Below are 24885 nucleotides of genomic sequence, written 5' to 3' on the forward strand. Positions count from 1 at the left end.
ACTTACGATCACAATCGGTAAAGTGTTTGAAAGACTACTGTGCAATAGTCAAGCGTACTTTTAACTAATGCAAAACACCGATTGTTTACCGCAACAAAATAGATGACACATCTATTGAAATGAGATGATTGACGTACGGTACTTCATAAATATCTGAAATAAGATCAATATATCTCATACATTAAAGAATTTTAATTCCATTGGCGTTACACGTATGAGAAAGAACTGCCTAAATCGTTCGATTTCGCCACCAGGGCTATCGAAAGAACGTTGCATTACTTGTGGTTTCGATCACGTCAACTGCCAGTCACAAGTATGCAAATGATGGCGATTAACACTCTCCTAGCACAGGTAGATAATCTGATAATTAGGTCGACGGAAACAAAAGACTGACTGATGTACCTGCGGGTAGTTGTTCACGGGTTGCTGCGTGCGGGAAGGTGAGGCACAGCGAGGTGTGAAGTCACATGTGCCTGTTGTCATAATCAAAGGGTCAATTAGTGTTAATTTAGTGGTCGTTGGGACTATGAAAATCGGTCGTAAAACGGAATAGCGGTGTGATTGTATTTCTGAAGAGAAAAAAAATCGGAAATGAAAATAAGTGGCCGTAATAGTGGGATGTTCGTAATTTAGTGTATATGCTATACAGTACATGTCTATGTTTGGAATAAACTTTTGGAAAATAAAAATAAAATAAAACAAAAATAAATATAAAGACAAAATAAAAGAATATTTTCAAGCATGGTGAATTAACAACAAATAAAAATATGAAATAAAAAAAAATAAGAACAATCTGCCTCCGATAAAGGTTGAACCCGGGCCGTCAGCATAGAAAGCTCAGGACTTACCACGACACCACTTGTATCTATTGATTGGCGTGGTAATATTATTTTCTTTATAATCAAATGCAATTCACTATATTTTCTTATTTTCTTCGCAATCCACTTAAAATGATATTGATGCTGCTGAATAAGTTTACAGAATGATTCTAAACTAGTTTATATTGTATCTGGGTGCAAATTACAACTACATATATACCACAAATGTGTGGTTATTCAGTTTATTCTTCACGACACCAGCCGGGGGGGGGGGGGGGGGGGGGGGTAAAAAGCTAGTTCCGGAATTGCGATCCCAATACTGGTAAAACCAAGTTTTACCGTAATAATACATGCATATTAAAACAGAAAATCCATTTGATATATTACAAGTGCAGCTAGCCTCACACTTTGAATTTCATAACGAAAATTTTAATTATATATCAAAATAATTCCCAAGAACATGTATACTGAACACGTTTCCGTGGATCTTCTCTGCTTTAGATTCATTTGGTTTTAATCAAAGAAACTTTTCTTTTTGTCATCCTGCAAAATTATAGAAATTGCTTTCCCAATAATCATGTTCTATCCCTCTTACAAAATGTCTGTATAATTCGACAAATATTATAATATAAGTCGACCTCACTCGATCATGATATAGGCCTACATTGTACATTTATATTCTGTTTAAACTGGTTGCAATCGCAAACACTCTCCATGCTGTGAAAATCTGTTTGCATATCGAATACTCGGATTGGTATACCATAGAGCAAACAAACAGTGAATTGAGTGGCGATCATTGGCTCACTTCTTTATAGAAGTGGACGCATTTATTAATTTTTTTAAACATATACATCAAAATTATCATTTTACAATCTTTCATCAGACATAAAAACAATTTTACATAAAAGTAAATATGCAAAGGTGAGCGGAATATCCGTCAAAATGACAATTAATATTATGATATTGTCATCCACCACCCAAGTCAAAGGAACTTTTGTTGATATTCACAGACAGGTCACAATAACAAATATCTGCACAGGCTATATCTTTACGCTGAGGTGCTCATTTAATTGCATGGTTTAACACGCCTTTTGTAGACTTGTTTAACTATATGAAAAAGTATTAATCATATACATGATAAATCGAAAACCTATATATATATTGATATATATGGTCCAAGCTAGTATAAGAGTGACAGTCACAGTATATAGTTGATCCTGTAAGGATATTTGTACATCAGAGCTTGCTTTATATTGTATATCATCATACAATACAAAATAAAATGTAATAACATTTTATAAAGATGTTTTATTCAGTTATACCCAATCGGTCGTCATTGTGAAAGGTAAGTGCATTACGACCCATAATATGCAAAAGAATGATAAACGATTGAGTCCGTTTCATAAACTTCGTTCCACATTCCGATCCGTAATTTATAAACATCGGACATGCGCAGCCTTAACTTTCGGTTTAGCTTTTCAATATGTCGTGATACAGGTAAGGGTATGTACTTTATTTTTGAATATTGCTTTGATTATCCTAATGACTACATTAAAGTGCTGTACTACAAGCTTCTATTATTAGGAACAATTCAAATACACTGATGTACCTAATCGCTATCTTTAGACTCCATATTAATTGTTAAGCTTTCACATTCCTCATATACCCTTGTCGTTCAGGACAAACTTCATTAACATTATTGCATTTACGAAATAAGTTAGTGCCCATTATAATTCTATTTTGGTGTACTGTCGAAAATATTTGTTTATTTCTAGTCGTCTTCATGGAGTTATAAATAGACTTGGGTGATGGGTGGTCTATTTAGGAGATTAGTTGAGAAGCAGTATGGTGATATTTCATATTAGATCTACTAATATATACATGCATATGTATCAATATTGCAGCGGTTTGCATAGGATAACAAAACTGTGCATATATAGGCGACCCCACTACGTGAAATCACGTTCCTTTTATATATGTACGGTATTACAGATTGAGTAACACATTGTGTACCATATCGATAATGCTAAGATGACCAGCAAATATCAAGGAAGTAAAATAGACGTATCGTCTTAACCGGTGAACCTGAACCAACACTACTGATTCATTTACACTCTCTAAATATACATATGCATTGACCTACTGTATATTAAGTTGTTCTCTAATGATATAATATTAAAGTATTGGTAAATAGATTTGAACTATATATAAAAGTCGGTCATCCGATATTAGTTTCACGTGTGTAATGACTGTGTGTACACAGTTAAAGCCTATTTCCGGTATACCTGATAGTCAATGCTCATACACTAACACGGTTAAAACATGCTTTGACTTGTCATTGAACGTAACTATATCAATGCACTGTATAATGCCTGTAAAATGATAAAAAGATCAACTGATTTAAAGATATTTTTACAGGTTTGTCTTTGTCAATCCGTGTATTGATGATATCTCATAGTCGATTAACATATGCTTAACCAGGCAATATCATGAAACGTTTTATAAGTAGTAACTTGTAATAAAAAAACAAACTGATGATGTTTTTATTTTGGTGAATGAATCCGTTGCTGACAAAAATGCCTTCATCCAGGAGTGATAAAGTAGTTAGCATTTCTTTTAATATGTGGATTGGAATATAAAATGACTATGTTAAATTGATATAAATTAATTTGCTTTCAAAATAATAAAAAAAAAGTTTTACTAATTAAAAATGTTTTTGTTTTTTTTAAGAAACATCAGCATTGATTATTATTAATAATATTAATAATAGATAATGTTGCTATTTGCACGTGTCCAATATTGAAGAATCTTCCTACATTCAGTTTTCATTGTATTTGCTTATTAGGGTTATTCATATTCCTGTTACATTTTTCAGTAAGAACAATAAAATACTGTACTACATTAATGATCATGTACAATATTGAATTCCGAATGCATTGTATTTTTACTGCACTTATTACAACAGAAACGTTTTTAACTGAGAAATGATTATGCATCCCTATGGGGACACGGGAGTATATCCAATGCTACTGAAATGTACATGTATGTTATGCATCGACTTGTTATGGAGTAAGTTGTTTGTATCAATTGTTCTTGTTTTACCACAACTTTTTCTAATAATTTGATCATGACTTTAATTCGATATTTATAAATAAATATACGTGATATATGGCTATTTGTAGGATCATTTTTGTATGGACTACAGTAACTGCCTAAAAGATGGCGACCGGTGGAGTATCGAAGTACCTGTTCGTAGCCGCTGTAGATTTTGGAACTACGTATTCTGGCTATGCCTTTGCTGCTACAGCAGATTTGAAGAAAACAAATGATAATGGTCCTGTTCCAATTAAAACTAATGTGTGGAATGCGGGAGGAAGGGAGCTGTTGTCCAGTAAGGCTCCAACTGCACTGCTGCTAAAACCAGATAAAACATTTCAATCTTTCGGATACAAAGCTGAAAATGATTATTCTTATCTGGTTAGTGAGGAAGAAGACGACGAAGGCCGCTCGTACAAGGATTACTACTACTTCCACAGATTTAAGATGGTTCTTCACGACAATGCGGTAAATACATGTATGATTTTAGTGCATGCTATGCTTAGTTTATTTGTTTAGCATGTTGTGTAATACTGAACTCAAAAGTTGACCAGCAATGTATAGTCTGATCGCGTGGATGAAGCAGAAAAATGCATTCTTCCATATTTTTGTTTCTTATTTCAATGTATTGCTATTTAGTATCATTTGATGTTTGACATCCCACATATCTTGAAAGCACGTTAAAGCTGCAGTTTCACTGTATGTATAGACCTATCAGTCACATACAGTATGTGGGTATACAAAAGTTATTAGCGCGTTATTAGCTGTACAAAGACTTAACTCTTAAGGTTCATGATCCCGGTGCCTACTAATTGATATAGGTATTCGTTGGAAGTACATGTAGTATGCCCTTTTTAAATTCAATTGATAAGACGTACATGTTATGTCTTTTCGTTTGGATCATGACTTTTTCAAGTTCATTAAAAACTCATTGTATTTACCAAAGCATGGATCATTATTATCAAGTGAATATGTAAAGTAGGTTGAGTTAATAGCATGACTCTTCATGAATTGTTAAATAGCCGTAAAATCCGTAAAAAGAAAACGAATTTCAAAAGGAAGAGGTATGGTCCACTATACGTGATACCACGCTGAATATGACGAACTGGTTGTATCTGCTGTCTGGGGTAATTTGTCCCGTCACAGCTCTGCAACAATTGATTCAGCACGAATAAACTGGGGATTACTGCCTCCCCTTTTAATGTGTTAAGTGACATTATCTAAACCAAACACGAACTATGTGTAATGTTGTATATATGAACTACAGGGGCGACTGAAAGCCGTCTAAAACTACAATTTTTTTATAGTGAATGAGAACTGTGAATATGTTCTTAAGATTGAGGAGAATGACAATTAAATTACGTTTGGCATGGAATCATGCAAGTCAAAATATATAAATGCTACCAGTACTTGTGTAAATAGACTGTACAGTTTGTGTTTTTAATGCTATGCGCAACCGGAAGTGAAGTGACAGTTGAAACTGTAACCAGTAATTAAATGACCACGATGGATCTTCACAAGCTAGAACTAGCTTACACCGATCCGACCACAGCGATTCAGCGATGGTCCATTTCCGCCTGCCACGACCTGGGCGCGCACAGCTCTTGCTCGAGATAAAAATACACCACAGGTGAAATGCCATGTGACATATTATGGGTCTCTCTTGTCCAAAATAGATTGCTACTAGTAATCCATATCATTGTTCGCATAATAGACGGCAATTTTTTCATCAATAGTGCATGTAATCGCTGCGAAATTTCTTCCCTACATGTACCAGGGTTGACGTGACACAATGTATACAATTCATACGAGATACATTGTAGGAAAAAGTCTTTCGTTTATTAGGTTTAAAGTTTAAAGATTTTTTTATCATTTTTTATCATCATTATTTTCTATTTTGATATTTATTTGATATCACATCAATTCGAAATATCTGTTTGATATGACAAATAAAAGGATTTTTGTTGCTTGTCAAGATAAAAATAACAGTTAGTCCTGGTAGTGATTCGAACTCTGAACCTTCTGAAAGTTTCAATCATCTGAGCTACACTGACTTGATACTTCGAATCGTTCTGGCATTAATTTTTGATGCTATTGAAATAAACTATTTAAGCAACCACGTTTTTTTTCATTTTTTTTTCGGCATGAGCGCGTAGGAGGACCACTTTTTGAGAATAGAATTAAAGTTGTATTTTACTACACATGAAAGGATTTATAAATTGTACGTCCTTGACAGGAGCTATAGTAAAAGTTTGTCCTCTGTTGCGCTGTATGTAAAAATGGATTTTAAGACGGGAAACCCCCAAGTAAAAGTCATAAATCCCATGATGATACCTCTTTGTCATCATTTAATGAATTATCACCTGTAATTAACAAACTGCTTTTTCCAATATAAGATCATTTATATATCAAACATGAGGTATGTGTATTCAGAAACTTGATATTTTGGTATTTATTTTTGGATTTTAAAAAACGGTCACCTTTAGGTCGAAATGGACCGATATGGGCAATACCTCTTTGATAGAAAAAGGACAAATATTAAAACTACGAACGGGATATGCGTTATAATTTGATTAAGATAACTTAATATTGAAAATACATATATAGTACTTGCTACAAAGAGTTGGAAATTCTCTTTTAAGCATGTTATGGAGATTAACTTTTGAATGCCACTGCTAATATATATCTATGGAAATAAAACGCACATGTCTACCGCATTGATTTGAAATACAGTACCTTGGCACCGAAAGATGCTAGTAAAGTTGATTTTGTTGGTAGCTAATCAATACTAAAACACTCGGAATCTAAGCTATTTACAAATTATTATGTAAATTAATCGGAGAAAACGAAGTAATGTGTTACATGGCCGTCGTTGATTGATTTTCTTCAAAACGCCTGTATTAAAAATGCAATCTTCTCGATCTGATTAAAATACACATCCTTATAGCAACTCCGTTCAGTAGAGGATCTGACAGCATTCCATAATTATAAGGGTCCATGTTCAGATCAACTTTATACTAACTCTACTTCCGATCAAATGCATTTCTACACCATGCTACATTAATTGAAAACGGCATTTCGTCCCGGTATACATTTACATTTAGCTTTGTTGTGTTCTTAAGGTGAGATGACTACGTACATAAAAATAATTCTGACTGATTTTTCAAACTGTTTGTGTCTCCAAATTTATTGTACATGTAAGTTGAACCGACTCATTTGTTGTGATATAAATATAAAGCTATCCTTCGTAGAATTTCCGACTCTTACGTTATCTTCGAATTCGCTATTTCAGCGACAGTACTGTTCATATATGTTTTTAATTTGCAGAACCTTCGAAAGACAACGTTAGTATCGGATGTTACTGGAAAGAAATCTCTTCCTGCCATTGAAGTGTTTGCCCATGCCATTAGGTTCCTTACAGGAGATTTGTTTGATACAATAAACAACCAAATCGGCGGGGAGCTTAAGAAAGCAGATATTCAGTATGTTCTGACCGTACCAGCGATCTGGGATGATAAAGCCAAGCAGTTCATGCGAGAGGCAGCCAGACTAGTAAGTAATCTCAATTTCGTTTGTTGTTAAAACTGTATCCTTTTACATAAATTTGATATTGAAATTTACATGTATTTTCATCATACTTATCAAGATTTCATCAACATTTGAACTTATACAAAACCAACCTACATCAATCAGTCATAAATTTAAATTCACAACATAGTTTTTAGGGCGAGCGTACTCTCGCCCTATTGTTTTCCTTGTCGGGTGTGGAGTCTGTGTACATTCGCTATGCGCAGATTCCATTTGCGCACGTGATACCAGAAGTCACTGTCTTATACGTATACCGTTTAATAGATTTCGCCGTGATTTAGTGACACCAACGTTTCAAAAATAAGAGATATCTATCAGCGATGTTTTTCTGTAAATTAAAGGTAGGTTTCGCCCAATTAAAGATAAAGACTACTAAATTGAAATTTATCCTGTACATAGATATAATCTTCAGATCATTTTAATACATAAAGCGAACAGTATGGGTGGTCAGTTGCCTAGCTTGACCAGGAAAATACTCCTCTAAATATAGAGCGAAGTCAAGCTTTACATAGAACATGACGTATTTTTTTTTCCAAAACGAGGCCGCATCAACAAATGGAAGCGTGCAACAAAAAGTCAGATAGCAGTGATCGAGTGTCTTGCCACAGCATGTTCAGTAAAAAAATAACAACAACAAAGTGCGATGGACTGTTTATACATATCATATCATCTAAAACACTTATGTTACTTACATACGCTCGCTAGCTTAGTACATCAAACATATATGTATCTAGTAAATGTGTCGCTGTATGTGCCCTGGCATATGTGTTGAAATTTAACTCACCACGTGCAACAGAATCCGGGCAAGTTCCGCTTGAGACGTGCCTTCTGTTTCTTCTATTGCTACCTGCCATCTCTGAATTTCATTCCCTAGAGATATCATAGGATGCTACCGATTCCATTCTAATTTCCTCGTCTTTGTTGCCGATTCAGATACATTTTTTTCCTAGCACGCTTTCGTTCAGCCATTTTGTTTACTTTTAGTGCGTTACAATGCGCATTCGCGAAACTTCGACAACACAATCTATCGCAGCTTCATTTGCATACTATTCTGTCTGACTGACAATCGTAATAAATCAAGGATTCCCTTCAATTTTGTATCCAAGACACATTTATTCAATCTCATACGCATAAAGAAATTAAATTGGGGTATTTTTAATACGTTTATTCATCTTTTCTTCAGTTTTTCGGATTTTACAAAAAATATTTATTTGGTTGGGCGAAACCTACCTTTAACAAGTGACACCAATGGACATTTAACAGTGCTAAACACTTTCATTTTGTGTAAACTTCAAGCGGCGTATCATACAAACTCTTGCATCGGTCACGATATTCTAATCATCCAATCGACTTTGGAAACATCCGGAACAATACAATGCGAATCAGGTTTATGTAGTCAATAAAAGAAAGTGACGAAAGGGATAACTTTTAGTACCGGCCAAAGACATTTACAGTGTTACTCAGCAGATTATATTTAATTTCACATCATCCTAGGTCCTAGGTATGCAAATACGTTGTGCTATCGCTTACTAACCCCAGTGACCATAGACCATATTTGCTACGGTTCTAATAAATATTTATAAAATCACACAGCCACAGCCTTGCGTAAGAGAAACAGAATAAAAAAACATCATACAATATCAGTCCGGGTGCCAGAACTCTAGATCTAATGTAACATGAAAGTTATTCAAGCATGACACAGGAAGTCACCACGTGCACAGAGACTGGACAGTGCTGTATACGTAGCGGACGACTATTTTGAACAGCGAAACAAGTCTATCGTATCAATATCAATTAGATAACAAATAAACTTCTATGTAACAAATAAACCAATTAACAAAGTCCATAGTAATTTCACATTTATAGTTCTGATGACATAATTTTAAGGAAATTATTTATTACAATACATCAAGGACATAAACCATATCCCAAGGATAATGAGCGATAGTGCTGCGTACGTACACCTGTTGCCGAAGATGATATATGCTTGTGAATATATATGCATATCTGCGGGTTATTTATAAATAAGGTGTTACAGTTTTGTACCTGCAAAATATCTCACCGCAGAAGCCTTATACATGTAGATTAAGGAAGTAGTTGGCGAGCACTCAATGTCTAACAGACATATTTCTAGTTTTAACAAGATTTATAACATTCAATTAAGGTTATGCCATGTTGACGAAGATAAATGCATCGTACTACTTCTAAAGCCTACACTTTCAATACAGGGTGGGATAGAAGGAGAACAACTCATGATTGCCCTGGAGCCAGAGGCTGCATCAATTCAATGCCAGCATATCCCCATGGGAAAGGATGGAGGGGAAGCCACATATATGGTGGTAGATTTGGGAGGTAAGCTAATAAAAATGCTATTTCAAAATGTAATCATGACAATTGGCCCTGTAGTCAGGGTAGAATGATGACATTCAACTTAATTGTATACGATGAGGGGAGAGCTCTGTAAAACGTATTAAATACCTCAAAAGAGCACCGCAAAACCAATCAAAACATATTTTAAACCTGATTTTCATATCCAAAGATCTACGTTATTGTTACTAAAAATCATCAATTGCTTTTGTTATTCTGTGATATTTCAAATTCTATTTGGTACACTTGATTTCAATTTGCATTGAGAATTCCTTTCGATATACGGTGCAAGTAGATTTTATATACATACTGTACTTCTGAATCAATATATCTGATCATTACAAACCAGGTGAGCGATACAGGCCCTCTGGGCCTCTTGTTTTTGTTCGAAAGATCATTTACTGTTGTATTTCTTGTAAATTTCACCATCACAAAGTCTCATAAAACATACAATGTGTGGATACGAATGTTTATATATGATGGTTCAGATCCATGAAAACACAAATATACTATTGACATAGCGGTAAATGTCGCATTGTCGTATTACACGTTTTGAATGAACCACCATAGTCAACGCAATGTTTCAAACTTTCGTGTAATACCGGAAAACCGAGTTGCATCACGTGCTCAATATCGGCAATACCAGTACAGATTGGAAAAGATCGGAAAAGTTCGGATACTTCAGAGCTATTTTAAACGAGTACACGTTTAAATGATTTTTTAACTTTTGGAGCATCTTTAATTAAAAATGCTTCCAATGCTGCAACTTTATAAAAAGTTGTAAAAGTAGAAAGTTTAAACCTCGGAAAGACGGAGAAAAATGTGTATTACACTTAAGGAGTTTTCACTATGACAAAAAGAGCGAAAGTGATAGACCATACAACTTTAAATTTTTTTCACCGTTGACAAATGGTATTTTTCCTCTAACAATAATAGTAGCTTACTTATTTTATACCTTTTCCACCATCGAAAAATTTGGGAGTTTAATAGTATATTCTATATACAGAAAGTTAATTCAAATGCTTAAAATGTATTGGGGCATTGAATGTTTTTTCTAATACTTTTTGCAGGAGGCACAGCCGATATCACCGTCCATCAGAGAAATTGTCTCGGGGGCAGAAGTGAACTCAAAGAACTACATCAAGCAACAGGTGGTGCCTATGGAGGGAAATCTGTTGACGACGCATTTGAACATTTTCTTTGTGACATTGTTGGCAAAACAAATCTGGATAAACTGAAAGATGAAAGTATGGAAGATTACATTGATATTTGCCGCCAATTTGAGGGCAAAAAGCGTAGCTTTGCCGCAGCCAGTAAGTCAAACGAGGAAGAGCGTGTAGAAGGTACAAAAACAAAAAAGGAAAAAAAAGAATCATTTTCTGTTCCTGTCGTACTGGAGAGCTTAGTTAAAACAGATAAAAGTATTGAGGGAATGGACAATGCCGTCAAACAAAGCCCCTACGCCCAGCAGATATCGTTTGCCCGCCACAAATTACAGATTTCTGAAGCAGCGTTCACTAAACTCTTTCAACCGGCCATCGATGGTATTATAAAGCATATGGAGAACATTTTCTACAACAGCAAATTTCAACATGTTGATACTATTGTGATGGTTGGTGGATTTTCTGAGTGTAAACTTGTACAAGACTACATACAAAACAGATTCACCCTAAAAAGAATCATTATCCCTGACGACCCCGGTCTTGTTGTGTTAAAGGGTGCTGTACTCTTTGGTTACAATCCTGGAACAATAGGATGTAGGGTGGCTCGCCACACGTACGGTGTGCAAAGCTGGCCTACTTACAACGACTACTTCAAAAGAGAGAAGAGAGTGGTGGTTGAAGGAGTTGCACGATGCAAAGATGTTTTTTTGATATATGTCGAAAAAGGCCAACAGCTAACTCCAGGGCATTCAGAATCACAGGTTTTCCGAGCACTGAAATCCAATGAGACCAGTCTCCAGTGTGCTGTCTACATCTCGGACGACGTAAATCCAAAGTACGTGGATGATCCAGGTTGTCAACTACTTGGTACCTTGGTTGTGCCACTAGATCCGTCTGTGCCTGGACCAGCCGAAATCGAAGAGACTTTGGTATTTGGAGAAACGGAGCTGTTTGTTAAAGCCAAGAATATAAAAACTGGCGAGGAGTACCGGGCACAGTTTGATATTCTTTAGGTCTAGATTCATCTTTATACATACATGTACATATTCAAAAATTTGTTTTTCATTGGTTTTTAGCACGATGCAGCGTAGCTCCATCGTAGCTTATAGCATGGCCCCTAGTTTTGAAAATCACCTTGTGAACAGGATATCTCAAGTTTTGTATCATTAACAGCAATGAAACTTTGCAGAGACATATAGTTATAGATAAGGACGGAACTGATACAACTTTGCGCCGACATAAACTGTATTTTTGAGGAATTAAAATATATTTCATTCCTTCTTTGTCTATAGTAATATTTAATGAGAAACACAATGCATTATGGGAAATTATATGGCAGACGGTACCACTTCATACAAAAGAAATATAATTTAAGAAAAAATTAAGGCAAATAAGAGATATTCATTATTTTTTTATTCTTAAATATGTTAATCAAAGTGTCATGACATCATAATTACCTCGGTTGAATAATCTATATTCCCTGGACAGTGTCACAAGTTAGGTGCCCTAGTTTCATCTAGATGCTGTTTATAGGACTATATGTGTGTGTAAATGTGTTACATATACCCTTTACTGTTAAAGGGAAAAACAATGGTTGAGAGTTAATTAATGTATTTTGTTATCAAGGCCCTGGGAAAGGCTCGCCTGTAGCCGCCAATGTCAATTTGTTGACCTGTAGTACACATTCCGTTGTGCCGAGACCCAGCCAATATAACTTGTGCATTGTTATCTTAACTCAAAAATGAGATAAAAGATAAGTAATTAATTTCAACGTATTGAAGCTAATACAGTTTACCTCTTATAACCAGTACAGCCAAACATTTTTAATTAAGCCCTCCTCCAGCAGGTATCTTTTAAAAGTCTAGCCAACTTAACACTTTGATTATACATAGTTGTACATGACTATTGTGTGATACCGATAAGCAATCATACAGGAAAATGTTTCCCCAATTATTTTTTACAATATTCTAATAAATATGAATTAACAGCAATGTTAAATGTCTGAATTTTATTAAATTTTCTAATACTAAAGTTAAGTTGATGCTATTTGAATTGGTCCCAACAATATTCACACTAAGAAGATGCTGCTTCTGCATACGCTCACACTAAAATCCTGCTCAGAAAAAACTGTTCTCCACAAATCATTTTTTTTATAAAACTGTTGATTATCAATTATCATTTGATAAAAGACATCTGTCTTGAAAGAATTGTATGATTGTTTTAATACCAACATTGATAAAAAAAATACCAGTGGTAATTTGAATTGTCCTAATTAATTATTAGTTTTAACAGTGCATATGAGTGATAATCAAGAATATTAGTCAAAACCAATCATTGAACATTAATTAACTGGACCAACGTGCTACGAGGCCATTGGCCTCTTGTTAAAAAGTACATTCCACAAAACAAAACAATATTAAAGATACAATGTATGGAATAAAGAACATATTAATTATGAAGAGTTTTGCTATTTTGAACCCCTTTTAGATAGACGATTTTTGCAACACTTTTTGAAATATATCAGGTGATAACTTGTATAAGTATGTACAATGAAATAGTATGTGCTAAAATGAATGAGATAATAAACTTCATGTATTTGAGTTTTCATTTCAAACCATAACACTTAGATCAATAATTGCATTGTCAAGTATTGAACCCAGTGTACAGTTTAACAGTCAATTTTGTTCATGGCTATTTGTTTAATATCACTTACAACACACAATTCACAGAGTATACTCATTATTTTTGTAAAATAAATCTTGCTTCCAAAATGATTACGATGAGTCGTTAAAATACAATTTAAACACAAGATCCTAAATGAGTCTATGAAACGTTTTTAGTTTACGAGCTATGGCGAGCATCTCATAAAATATAATATAAAATGAACGCTTATTTAAGATACTTCATCTCATAACTACAACGACCCACATTTCGAAAAAACGACAAAATGTGTTGAAAAATACAATTATGTCACGACGTCCTCGAACCCTGACGTTAAGTCATGATGTCACAATGAATTTCTATCCATTGAAAACACTCCAGGTTATATAACACTAGTGTTTATGTGATAAATATGCGACTCTTCCACATGTGGATATGAATGATAGGGCCACAAAATATAGTAAAACCCGAGGTTTGCCGAGGATTTTACATGTAGAATATCCATATCCTTCAAATCAAAATCGGAGAGGGTATTCTCATGCTTGAACATATTATTACATTTTACAATTAATATATCCCGTCATTTGAGGAACTCATGAGGTTGTATTGAATGAGTGGCAATGATATAAGCCTCAAACAAAATGGATGTATTGCATTAGATAGGTGATACTATGTATAAAAAAAAAAAAAAAAAAAAAAAAAAAAACCCACCGGATATCTGTTTCCTATATTATTTGTTATGGATGGGAATAATTTGAAAGACACTATACTTACATTAATTATGCGATCGTGTCATTTCACGATTTAAGTTCCAAAACACATAAGGTGTGCATCCAATAACTTTTTTCACATCTTTGTAATTATTACCATTTTAATGTGGTAATTATAAAACGCTTTAATATGTAGAAATACCTTTTATATGTGAAACTTTCATCAGCGTCTCAGGATTTCCGTAGCGTATGCTGGCAATCGTCAAAAAAAACTGTATGCATAGAAATATTCTCAACGTCCTTAAAATATTCCATTCCAATTGACCAATTACCTATGGTGAATTTCAAGTAAAAAATAATCGGATATACGGTATGACTAAGTCACGATTAGTACAGACTATACATGTATAGCCCATTTTACCTTACATATATAATCTCTGTTAATGATCTTGCTATCTAAGTCTTATAGTCCTACAAGTTACAGTTATTAGCTTCCCAAAAAGATAAGAAGGCTACAATACAGCATTATTTATTAGGATGCAATGATAGGAAAGCTTGACGCATTGTTCTGTTCACAGTTAGCTGTCATAGTTCTTAGGACAATTCATTTTTGAAGAATAATAATTTAAATGCTTTCGCATTAAATGTAAAAGATTGTCAACTTCATGATATTCATGAAAGGGCCACTAGGCTACCTTTCCGAAACAAAAAATAAAAAAAAGAAAGTTTCTTTAAAACAATTATAACATCACATGGCCAAAGATGAAGTTACAAGTTTTGCCGTCTGGCGCAGAAATAGTTAACTGTTGCGTTATAATTATGACGACGTCGAGAAACATAAAACGACCTGCGTTATGAAAATGAACGTTTTGTTTAATAAAGTTGTTCAGAAGGTGCAATGGGTCTTTTCCTAATGCTAACGATATACGATTTTTTTGGCGAGGATCACCTCGCCATTGTGATCCTGGTTGCAAAATTCTCTTACAGTCAATTTCCTCAATATGATTGGCTTAGAAATTGCTCGCAGATACTAGCGCTCCTAGCGGCAGTGTATTCAACAACTTTGATTTTACCGGGAATTTTAAATAGCAAATTTTGAATATGAAAGTTACTGATATAAGCGTATCTGTAACGTTGAAATAGGAATAGTATATTACGGCTTTTATATCCTTACTATATACACTATCCAAAAGATCTTCTGTTTGAAAATTTTCACCTGAATTATTTACAAAGTATCTAGACTTTTCGTTCCCAAAATGGTGTTTACAATGAATGAAGACGTTTCGTCCCAAAAATGCTTCGCTTCGAAGCTGGTTCCCCCCAGTCGTTTACTCCCTATTAGTGACAGTTATCCCGCAATGGAAAAAAAATGAAATCAATATTTCACCTCGAACATCAAAATTGATACCTTAATGAATTTTGTAATTTGAATCAAATTTGTCTCGGAGCAAATACATTTCATGGCGAAATGGAAATGCATTTATCACGGCTGTGTTATGGCACATGGCGTTCATCCGGAACTACAATGGAAGAAAGACAACTCTAACAAAATTTTGGACAAATTTGGTCTACTGATAAAATAGTACGTGACAGACGGTGAACATTTTGTAAATGTCCAAGGTGGCGTAATCTTAAAACTAACGGCAGTTAATAAGGTATGAATATTTACCACATCCATAATTATCGATAATTTTATAAGCACATGTATAAATATCAGATTATATCCATATACTAAAGTACGTTCAGAGATTACCACTAAACCATACTTTTAAAACATTTTAGTTATTTTCACCACAGGAGCTTGACGTTCTGATCATATACATACAGCATATTCATTAAACTAGGTAATACGAAGTAAATTTTTGGCCGAATGACATAAATCATATATGGAATGTTCATATAACTCGAAGTGATATTTTTTGGACTAGGCTACTAGATCGACGAAAATGCCGATTTCTTTTTCATAATTCTTCCGTAATACGGCACTTAAAAAGCTGTTTCAATCTGTAACAAATGTAGAGAAATTAATTGTTAATTGTTTAGCAATTATCCTGAGTTATATTTTACCAACAAGCATCAGAAATTAGCAATCAAAACTTACATAAACATATTCCCGACTCTCACTTGCATTGTGTGATCACTCGAACGGAACTAATCTCTACCACCTGGCACAGTCTTAGAAATGCAATCGCACAAAAGCCCACATGATCACTGTTTTTAGTGCGATTACATCTTAGGGTGTGAACAATGTTAGTTTTTTTTTTTAACTTTTCACTCAACAAAATAGACTTTACGCTTTTCATGATCAGCACCATCATTTTCTGTATAACTTATTAATTTACCACTGTACCCATGCATACGTGTGTATATTTATACTTCTTTGTGCACATTATATAACAACTGCTATATTACAAACAAATTATGAAGGACAAAACTCTTACATGTAAGAACAGGAGGACTGAAGAACAGCGGGAATTAAACTTCAATAATATTTCCTCTATGCTGGTATTGGTATTTATGATTAAAATGTTTAATTATATGATATTAGCCTTTCAGTAATTACTCTGTTAACACATTTATTGTTTCCTTATGTTTTACAGAATGTCAGCATGCATGTATCATTTCAACTGGAAACAGTCTAGGAGAAGAATTGTGTGAACAAAAAGAAGTAATTTTCAACTGTGGAAGCTTAATATTGTAATAATTATCAATCCGAAAAAATTACTATCATCATCTTCAAATTCCTTATTGTGAATTTAACTGTAATATGATTTAAGCATATACCTGACATTTGTTTATATTCTATGACATGTACATGCTTGAAATGAAATGAAATGAATAAATAAAAGATAATTTAAATTTAAAACACAATATGACATTAGCTGGTATATTTTTTGTCAAAAACATTTTAAGCTTATCGTTCATAACACACTAATCATCACCTTCGAGACAATTTAATGAAAATCAATTAAACATTAATTTGTATAACACAGGTCGTCTTATGTTTTCCCCGCCTTGGCTATCAATGTATTAATTTTACCTTTTTTTCGGTCACCACATGAACTGCCTTTAAATCAATCACACCAATGAGACATACATTTACTGCATTCATTATAACACTGTAAGGCAATTCTGCAAGATCAGCGAACATTGTTGATTTACCTTGAATATCTACATGCACAGTATGGTACCATATGTAACAGGAGAGGAGAAAATGTAGCGGCAAGACCGGGATTCGATCCCGGGACTCTCCGAACACTAGCTAAGTGCTCTACCGTGCTCTACCTTGTCATCGATAATCGACCCAGTCCAGTCCCGCTACACTCCTCCCTCCTTTTTTGAATACATACGAGACCCTTTCAAACACCACAACCGTTGGTTATTTAGTTGGGTGCCAATTCTGTAACAGGAGAGAAGAAAATGTAGCTCTTCCGACTGAGCTACCTGATCACCGATAATCAACCCAGTCTGATCCCGCTACAAATATTTATCTGGTTATTTTATCTCCCTTCCTATTTTCAATCTACCTTTATGACTTAGAATCTTATCTGGTGGAAAAGAATATTTTGTCTTATAAATCTCGACAAATTATGCACACTGTGATTGTTGCAAGCTAAACTACGTATCCGCTAGCTGATTGCTGTTGATTGTTAATGATATCAAACACACTAATTACTTATTGTGCCAATGTAAATATATTCTACTCTTTTCAAATATTCCTGATTACTATTCATGTGTAATATCTCAAAACATTGACATGTGCACGGAGTACGGCGGACCAGACAGCCGATGTTTTGGACATCTGCTAGATATTTCAGTTTCAGGTTACGGTGGCCAATAAAAGAAAACAAACACAATGCGGTTTTCATATGTTATTTCTTCTAAATACAACACTTTTTGTGCAAGTTGTCAAGACATTTATGGGGAATATTTTGCATTGAAATTGTCACCTTCATACATCGGTTTTGGGACTCCCTGTACCTATTGTTTTTGTTCTGTTTATTAGGGCTTTTCACCATGTGGTGAAAAGACCTATTGTTTTTGTTCTGTTTTTTATTATTAGGGCTTTTCAACCATGTGGTGAAAAGACCTATTGTTTTTGTCCTTTTTTTATTAGGGCTTTTCACCATGTGGTGATTTCTCTAGACCTATTGTTTTTTTTGTTCTGTTATTATTAAGCACATATTTTTTTTGATGTATATTATTTATGTAAGATTCGTATAAAAAAGAACTAACTTTTTATTATTTTTCCAAAATTACCAGCAAATTTAGGTTCCATAGCGGTCCCAAACAAAAAAAGTTCCGCTAGTAGGGTCCAAAGTTTTTCGCGAATTTTTTTAATTTTTTTTTTTGATTTTTGCGAAAAATTATTTTATTTTTTCCTTTTTTTAACATATCCGATTGCCAAAAAGAAATTCATTCCTGATTGAAATTATGTGTCCCCCCCCCTTTTTTGATTTTTTGTCCCCGTAGCACTTTCCTGAGGTTTTTTATAATGCTTGGTTTTAAATGCCAAATTTTTTTTTGAAAAACAAATCCCTTTGTGATTCATTCGCTAAAAATTCCCGCCAAAAAGTGTTTTAACATTTAATTATTATTTTGGGTTTTTTTCCGAACATGAAAAATGACTTATAATTTATAGATCCCCTGGTAAATTGCCTATAAGAAAAAGAACCCCCTCCTAATGTTTTTTTTCCTTTTCCTACCGTTTTTTTTTTTTTTTTGGGAAATATTAATTTTTGCATTTTTAATCCTTCAATCAAAAAAAAACCAAATGGGCCGCTTATGAAGAAACGTCATATTTTTTTAAAATTTTTAAAAAATCTTTAATAACTCAACTAACTGAGTTTTTTTTCCCGTTTTTTTTTTTCACAGATTTTCAATTCCAAATAATTATTTTTTTTTTTTTTTTTTTTTGGCAGAGATGAGTTCTTTCATTCGGCCCCTGTGATAAAAAATTCAAAAACCTTTTTCACATTGCGAGAAAAATCTTTCACATCAAAACACCCATTTTTTTTTTAATTCAGGGCTGAAAAAGTCCAAGTCCATTTTATTTTTGTATACAGAGCTTTGTCCAAAATAACCCCCAAATGCCAAATATTAAAACATAAGTTTTTTTTTTTCTTTAACTTTTACCCCTGGCAAATGACTGTAAATTTTGTAAAACTATTATTTATTATTATTTTTTTGTTTTTGTTTATTTTTAACATTTTTTAAAATTATTACCATTTTCCTTACTTGTTGGCGTCCGGTTTAGCTTGTTATATCCCTGTATTTAGGAGCAAAACGATTGGTTGCGGCAACGGAAAAAATAAGAAGGTAAATCAAATCAGTGGAAATCCCTTTTACCCAGCAAATACACTCTACTTTTTGTGCTCTGTGATTCCAGAAAAGAGTAACTTCCCCCCCCCAGTGGAGGCGTTCCTGTCCTTTGCCTTAAAAAAGGTCCCCCTCCATCACCACGAAGGTTTTGTGAGATACTATGGGGCCTCAGATGAAAAATGGTGTTTTTTTTTTTTTTTTTTTTTTTGTCACAATTTTTAAAGTAACTCAAAAACATCCAACACTCGCCACAACCTTTTTTTAATCCGTTTTTTCCTATTTGGTTTTTCCAAGGAAACCAAAATTCATAATTTTTTCAGTTGCCGTAGGAAAGGATTTGAATGAAACGTAAATGGGGGGGGGGTGGGGGGGGCAAAAAAGGGTTTCCCTCAATAATTTCGTAACAGCCCCGCCCCCGCCGCGCCCCCCCTCGGGGCCCCCCGCCCCCCCGCGCACCCCACAGGAAGGTTTAAAAAATTGATTATACCCTTTTAATTTTTTTCAATAAATCCAATTACAATTATATCCCTTTGTACATTTTTTTCTATTAAACAGTGGGAGTCGCTAATCAGGAAAAAAAAAAAAAAAAATTTTTTATTTTTTAAATGATACGCCCCCAAATAAATGGATAATTTGCCCCTGGGAAATAATTAAATGATAAAAGAACGGGACTGGAGGAATTGATTTTTGATTTTTAACGTAGAATTTTGAGGAAAATTTTTGCCGAGCCGCCCGAAGGCCGGCGGGAATATTTTTTGGTTGTTTTTTTGTGGGGGGGTTTTACGGGTGGTCTCCCCCCGGGGAAAAATAATTACAATTTTTAGTAACGGCCAAACAGATGAAGTTTATTTTTTTTTATTATATTTTTTTTTTATTTTTTTTATTTTTTTTTTATTTTTAAATTACGAACGTATTATTTTTTTTTGTTATGAATTTTGTGAGGGCCAGAAGGGCGCGTGAAATTTTTTGTGTTTTTATGGGGGTTTTCGGCGGTCCCCCCTCCCCCGCGGGGAAAAAAAATTAAGATTTAGGAATGGCTTGAGGTTGAGTTTTTTTTATGAAGGTAAAATTTTTGATGAAATTTTTGTTGAAGTAACGGAAGGCCTGAGGAATTTTTTTTGTTTTTTGTTTTTTTTTGGGGGTCCTGGGGGTTTTTTTTTTTCCTCCCCCGGGGAACAAAAAATTTAAAGTAAAAATTTTTAAATAGCTGGAAGAGAAGTTTTTTTTTTTTTTATGAAATGTTAAATTTTTTTGATGAAATCTGCGAGCTTTCAGGGGATGGCGCGAGAGTTTTGTTGGTTGTTTGGGGGGCCCCTGGTGGTCTCCCCCGAGAAAAAATATTACGATTATTTGGAATGGCTGAGATGATGTTTTACAATGTATTATTGCTGATTTTAAAGCCGTTCTTTCTTAACACGTTAAATTTTAATTTTGTTTTATCGATTTAAAGTTTAACCTGCTTTAGAAATGATAAATAGTGGAGAAAAGTTTGTTCGTCATAATCATTAATGCAACCCTGCTCGATTTCCTGAACATACCGGATTCCCACAACCATCGGGCACATTGTTGTGTAACTCCAAAGTAATAATGGACAATATAAACAAATTAATCTTTTTAATAAGCATTTTTTAAATAGTATAAATCCCTTGATGTACATTTTTAGTCTAGGTTTTATTTCGTGTGTATTGAACTTTCATTATTAAAACATTTACGATGCTTTGAACGTTTTTGAGGAAACGCCAGCTCCCGCGCAAACACGGAAAAGTTTTTCTAAAATTTTAAGTACAAAAATGTGCATGAGGACCCTATTTTTTTTTTTTTTTTTTTTTCTTTCAAATGTGCATTTTTTTAGAACATTTCACCTCGGCGAAAATGGGGGGGGGGGGGCCCAAAAAGACCCCCTGCCCCCGCCCCCCCCCCCCCCCCCCCCCCCCCCCCCCCCCCCCCCCCCCCCCCCCCCCCCCCCCCCCCCCCCACGCTATATTTCCCTAAGCCCCCCCCTGGTTATTTTCCACCTACGCACCCCCTGTATTTGTCAATAACATCATTAAGAATTTTGAAGAAATATTTTTCATATATGTTCATTAACATCATTTGAATGGCCAATTAGAGTAATCTCTCCAGTCTATTGATTGTAAATTCGTTTATTAATGAAATCCCAGTTGGGCACATTTCAAATTGATAAAAAAAGTTTTTTTTTGTAAGATTTTTCACGCAGTGTTTTGAAAAACAAGATTTAAAAAGAATAGTACAATGGTCACTACAAGTGGGAGGGTAGTACCTCAGTGTTACTAACAATGTTAGGATTGTTGTTTTTTGTTAAAAATTATATCAAATACTTTTTTAGCAGATGTGTCAGTTATGCATGTTGGTGTTTGGATTAGGCTGTCTAGTTGGTATTTTTGTTTAAAAATAGTGTGTACATGTGAAGTGTTTTGGGGAGTCTCATCATGTCCCTTGAATTGATGTCACCCAGTAATGATTACATTTAAGTGTTCAAGTTAATCAAGTTTTCTATAAGATCATCAAAATGTTGCAGAAATAGTTAAAATATACTAGAGATAACTTGGAGTTTTTAGTGGGACGATAGATTGCAGCAACACAAAAGATTTATTTTTTTTTTATTAGAGTTTTGCACTTCTAATAACTAAAATTTTTCAATATTGGGGTTTTCCAGATCAGTTTCGTCTGGTAGATATTAAGTTTTCTTTGGTAAAAAAATCAGTATACCAACCACCTCCATTATCTTTTTTTCTCTATCTCGTCCTGAAAACATAACTGGGTGTGAATTTAGTGCCAAGCGCTTTATCATCAGTTATAGTGTTGTTTTAAGTGTGTTTTTTTCAGTTAGAAGCAGACTATATCATATTCCGAAAATTCAGTTTTCAATAATTATCTGATTTGTTTCTAAATGATCTCGCACATTAGAAGGAATAACTGACAAGTTAGATAGGTAATGGTCCCTCTCACCCCGTCAGGGGGGGTTTGGACCAGGAAATTGGGGATGAACATCACCACTAAGAAAGTATTAATAAAATGTTTTGACAAATAGAAAATTAAAAGAAAAAAGTATTTTATTAATGTATACATATAACATTTATGGAACCGTTTGGGGCTTAGTAGAAAAAGTGTTAGTCTATTGGCCCTGGATTAGGATGGATGTCACCCAGTAGCTCCAATAAGGAAAAAGACTCAGATTGGCCAAACAAAACCATTTTTGATTTGCATAGCAATAATTTGAATGATTTAACATTGTATAGGGTAAACAACACAAATAAGCACTTCCAACACACACATTTTCATACCAAAAAGTAGAGATTAAATATACATTTTTAAATAAGAATAATACTGCTAACTTAAGTAAGTAGCAGTTTCAATTAATATAAGTTAATTACTCTGAAAGAAAGAGTATTTATGTTAACATAGACAAGATGTTATTTAGTTGCCGACTTTCACAAAAGTGTAATTAATTAAGTAATATTTGGTCTAAATATAGATCCTGTGGTTACATATAAAATTATATATATACAAACAGCCAGTTTGGGATACAGTCAAAGGGGGGACAAATAAAAAATAAATAAAAATAGAGTAGCTAGAAATAGTATGGAGCTTGTTACCAGCACAAAACAACTATTTTGAATACAATCAAAAAGGGAGACAACCCATAAATAATGTATAGCTTGTAATTGGCAATAAATTTGAGTTTTTGGATACAGTCAGAGGGAGAACAAACCAATAAAAATAAAATAGAGGTAGCTAGAGTAGTTTGATTGAAGCCTACATTGTAATTAGCAACAACACATTTGTCCTGTTTTTTTTTAAATTATCTAGTGATAAGTATTTAGGTAAAAATTTATGAGCCAGAAAAACACTAAAAATACAATATGTAAAAGCCAAGTCTTGCTATTTTTCTTTTTTTTTAAATACTCAAATTAATTTTGATCTATTGATATAATATAGGCATTATTTGCTAATTTGTATTAGTGACTATTTTATATCACTATACAGCCATTAAAAAGAGAGAGATAGTATAACATAGTACAAGAATAGCTAATACAAGGTCAAACTCATAAACTCTGGAACGAGATTAGATAGTTTTAACTAGTCCCCCGCTAAAACCTGCCTATATTATTAGGGGTTTTTTTAATTTTTAATTTTTTTGACCCCCCCCTTAATATATAGTCCACCCTCGCGGTACCTCTTTTTAAAAATGTGAAATCGTAGGCCAGATTTGGCTACGCTAACGCTAACGTCAGCGGCATATTTTTTCTAATATATATATATTAATTGCCAAAAAAAAAAAATTAAAACGCCTAATAATATAGGCAGGTTTTAGGCGGATCAATGTACAACCGTCTGTTTCTGTTAGCTAAAAACCGGCATGGGTTATACATTTATAATTTTTGGAAAATGGTGTAAACAATAAATTTAACTGATGTGAGCGAATAATAATCAGTATAATGCATAAGAATGATCAAAATAAAATTCAGGGATAACTTCGTAGAATTACAAATAACGTTTCGTAATTTCTTCACGGCTATGTGTAATATGTATTTTAATGCGTTCCACGTATCGATATAGATATATTATTTGCTCAATCATTAAAGCGACCGTGTTATTTTAGTCACATTACTTCAAAAGACTCGATCTGACCGTTCCCCCCTGTCGGAATATTCCCGCCTAATCCATTGTTTTTTTTTCAATGAGAAGTCCGTCGGGCGAACTGACAACCCAATTTTGAAAAGCTTCCCCGAATTGCAACACTTTATAAAGGCAAAAGGGGCAAGTCCCGTTCTGAACATTTCATTTATATGTATTATATATATATGAATATACAATACAGTATTGTTTAGATTTTAAAAGACTTATTAACAAAGTCTTACATTCCCGTATGTGAAGTAATACTGGCATAAATCACAGGGACCTGGCAAGAATTTTTATAACCAACGGCAACGGTATTTATCTCTCGCCTCTCAAAAAAAACCTAAAACCACATGTACGTTTTTTGTATTGTTTTTCTCTTTGTTTGATATAAATAATGTGAGCCACCAAACATTGAACATACTCCCATGAACATATCTCAGTTTTTTTTTCTACAATGCAAATTTCTACATGTGCCACACATCACAATCATTTTTGAGTTATCGCACAAAATTACAA

General features: G+C 33.9%; 1 protein-coding gene across 2 annotated transcripts; it reads left to right on the plus strand.

The window, feature by feature from the left end:
* Nucleotides 1-1167: 1167 nt before the first annotated feature.
* Nucleotides 1168-16192, plus strand: LOC138328039 (heat shock 70 kDa protein 12A-like). 2 transcript variants are annotated; one of them, XM_069274627.1, is made up of 5 exons: nt 1168-2321; nt 4001-4382; nt 7242-7466; nt 9731-9854; nt 10940-16192. In XM_069274627.1, the coding sequence occupies exons 2-5, from the start codon at nt 4038-4040 to the stop codon at nt 12043-12045; spliced, it is 1800 nt and encodes a 599-aa protein (XP_069130728.1). In that variant the 5' UTR covers nt 1168-2321; nt 4001-4037; the 3' UTR covers nt 12046-16192. The 2 variants fall into 2 exon arrangements, with proteins under 2 accessions (XP_069130728.1, XP_069130726.1); XM_069274625.1 differs by having other exon boundaries at nt 1168-2315.
* The last annotated feature ends 8693 nt before the right edge of the window (nt 16193-24885 follow it).

The sequence above is a fragment of the Argopecten irradians genome, chromosome 7 (genome assembly GCF_041381155.1).
Source record: "Argopecten irradians isolate NY chromosome 7, Ai_NY, whole genome shotgun sequence".
Classification (NCBI taxonomy): domain Eukaryota; kingdom Metazoa; phylum Mollusca; class Bivalvia; order Pectinida; family Pectinidae; genus Argopecten; species Argopecten irradians.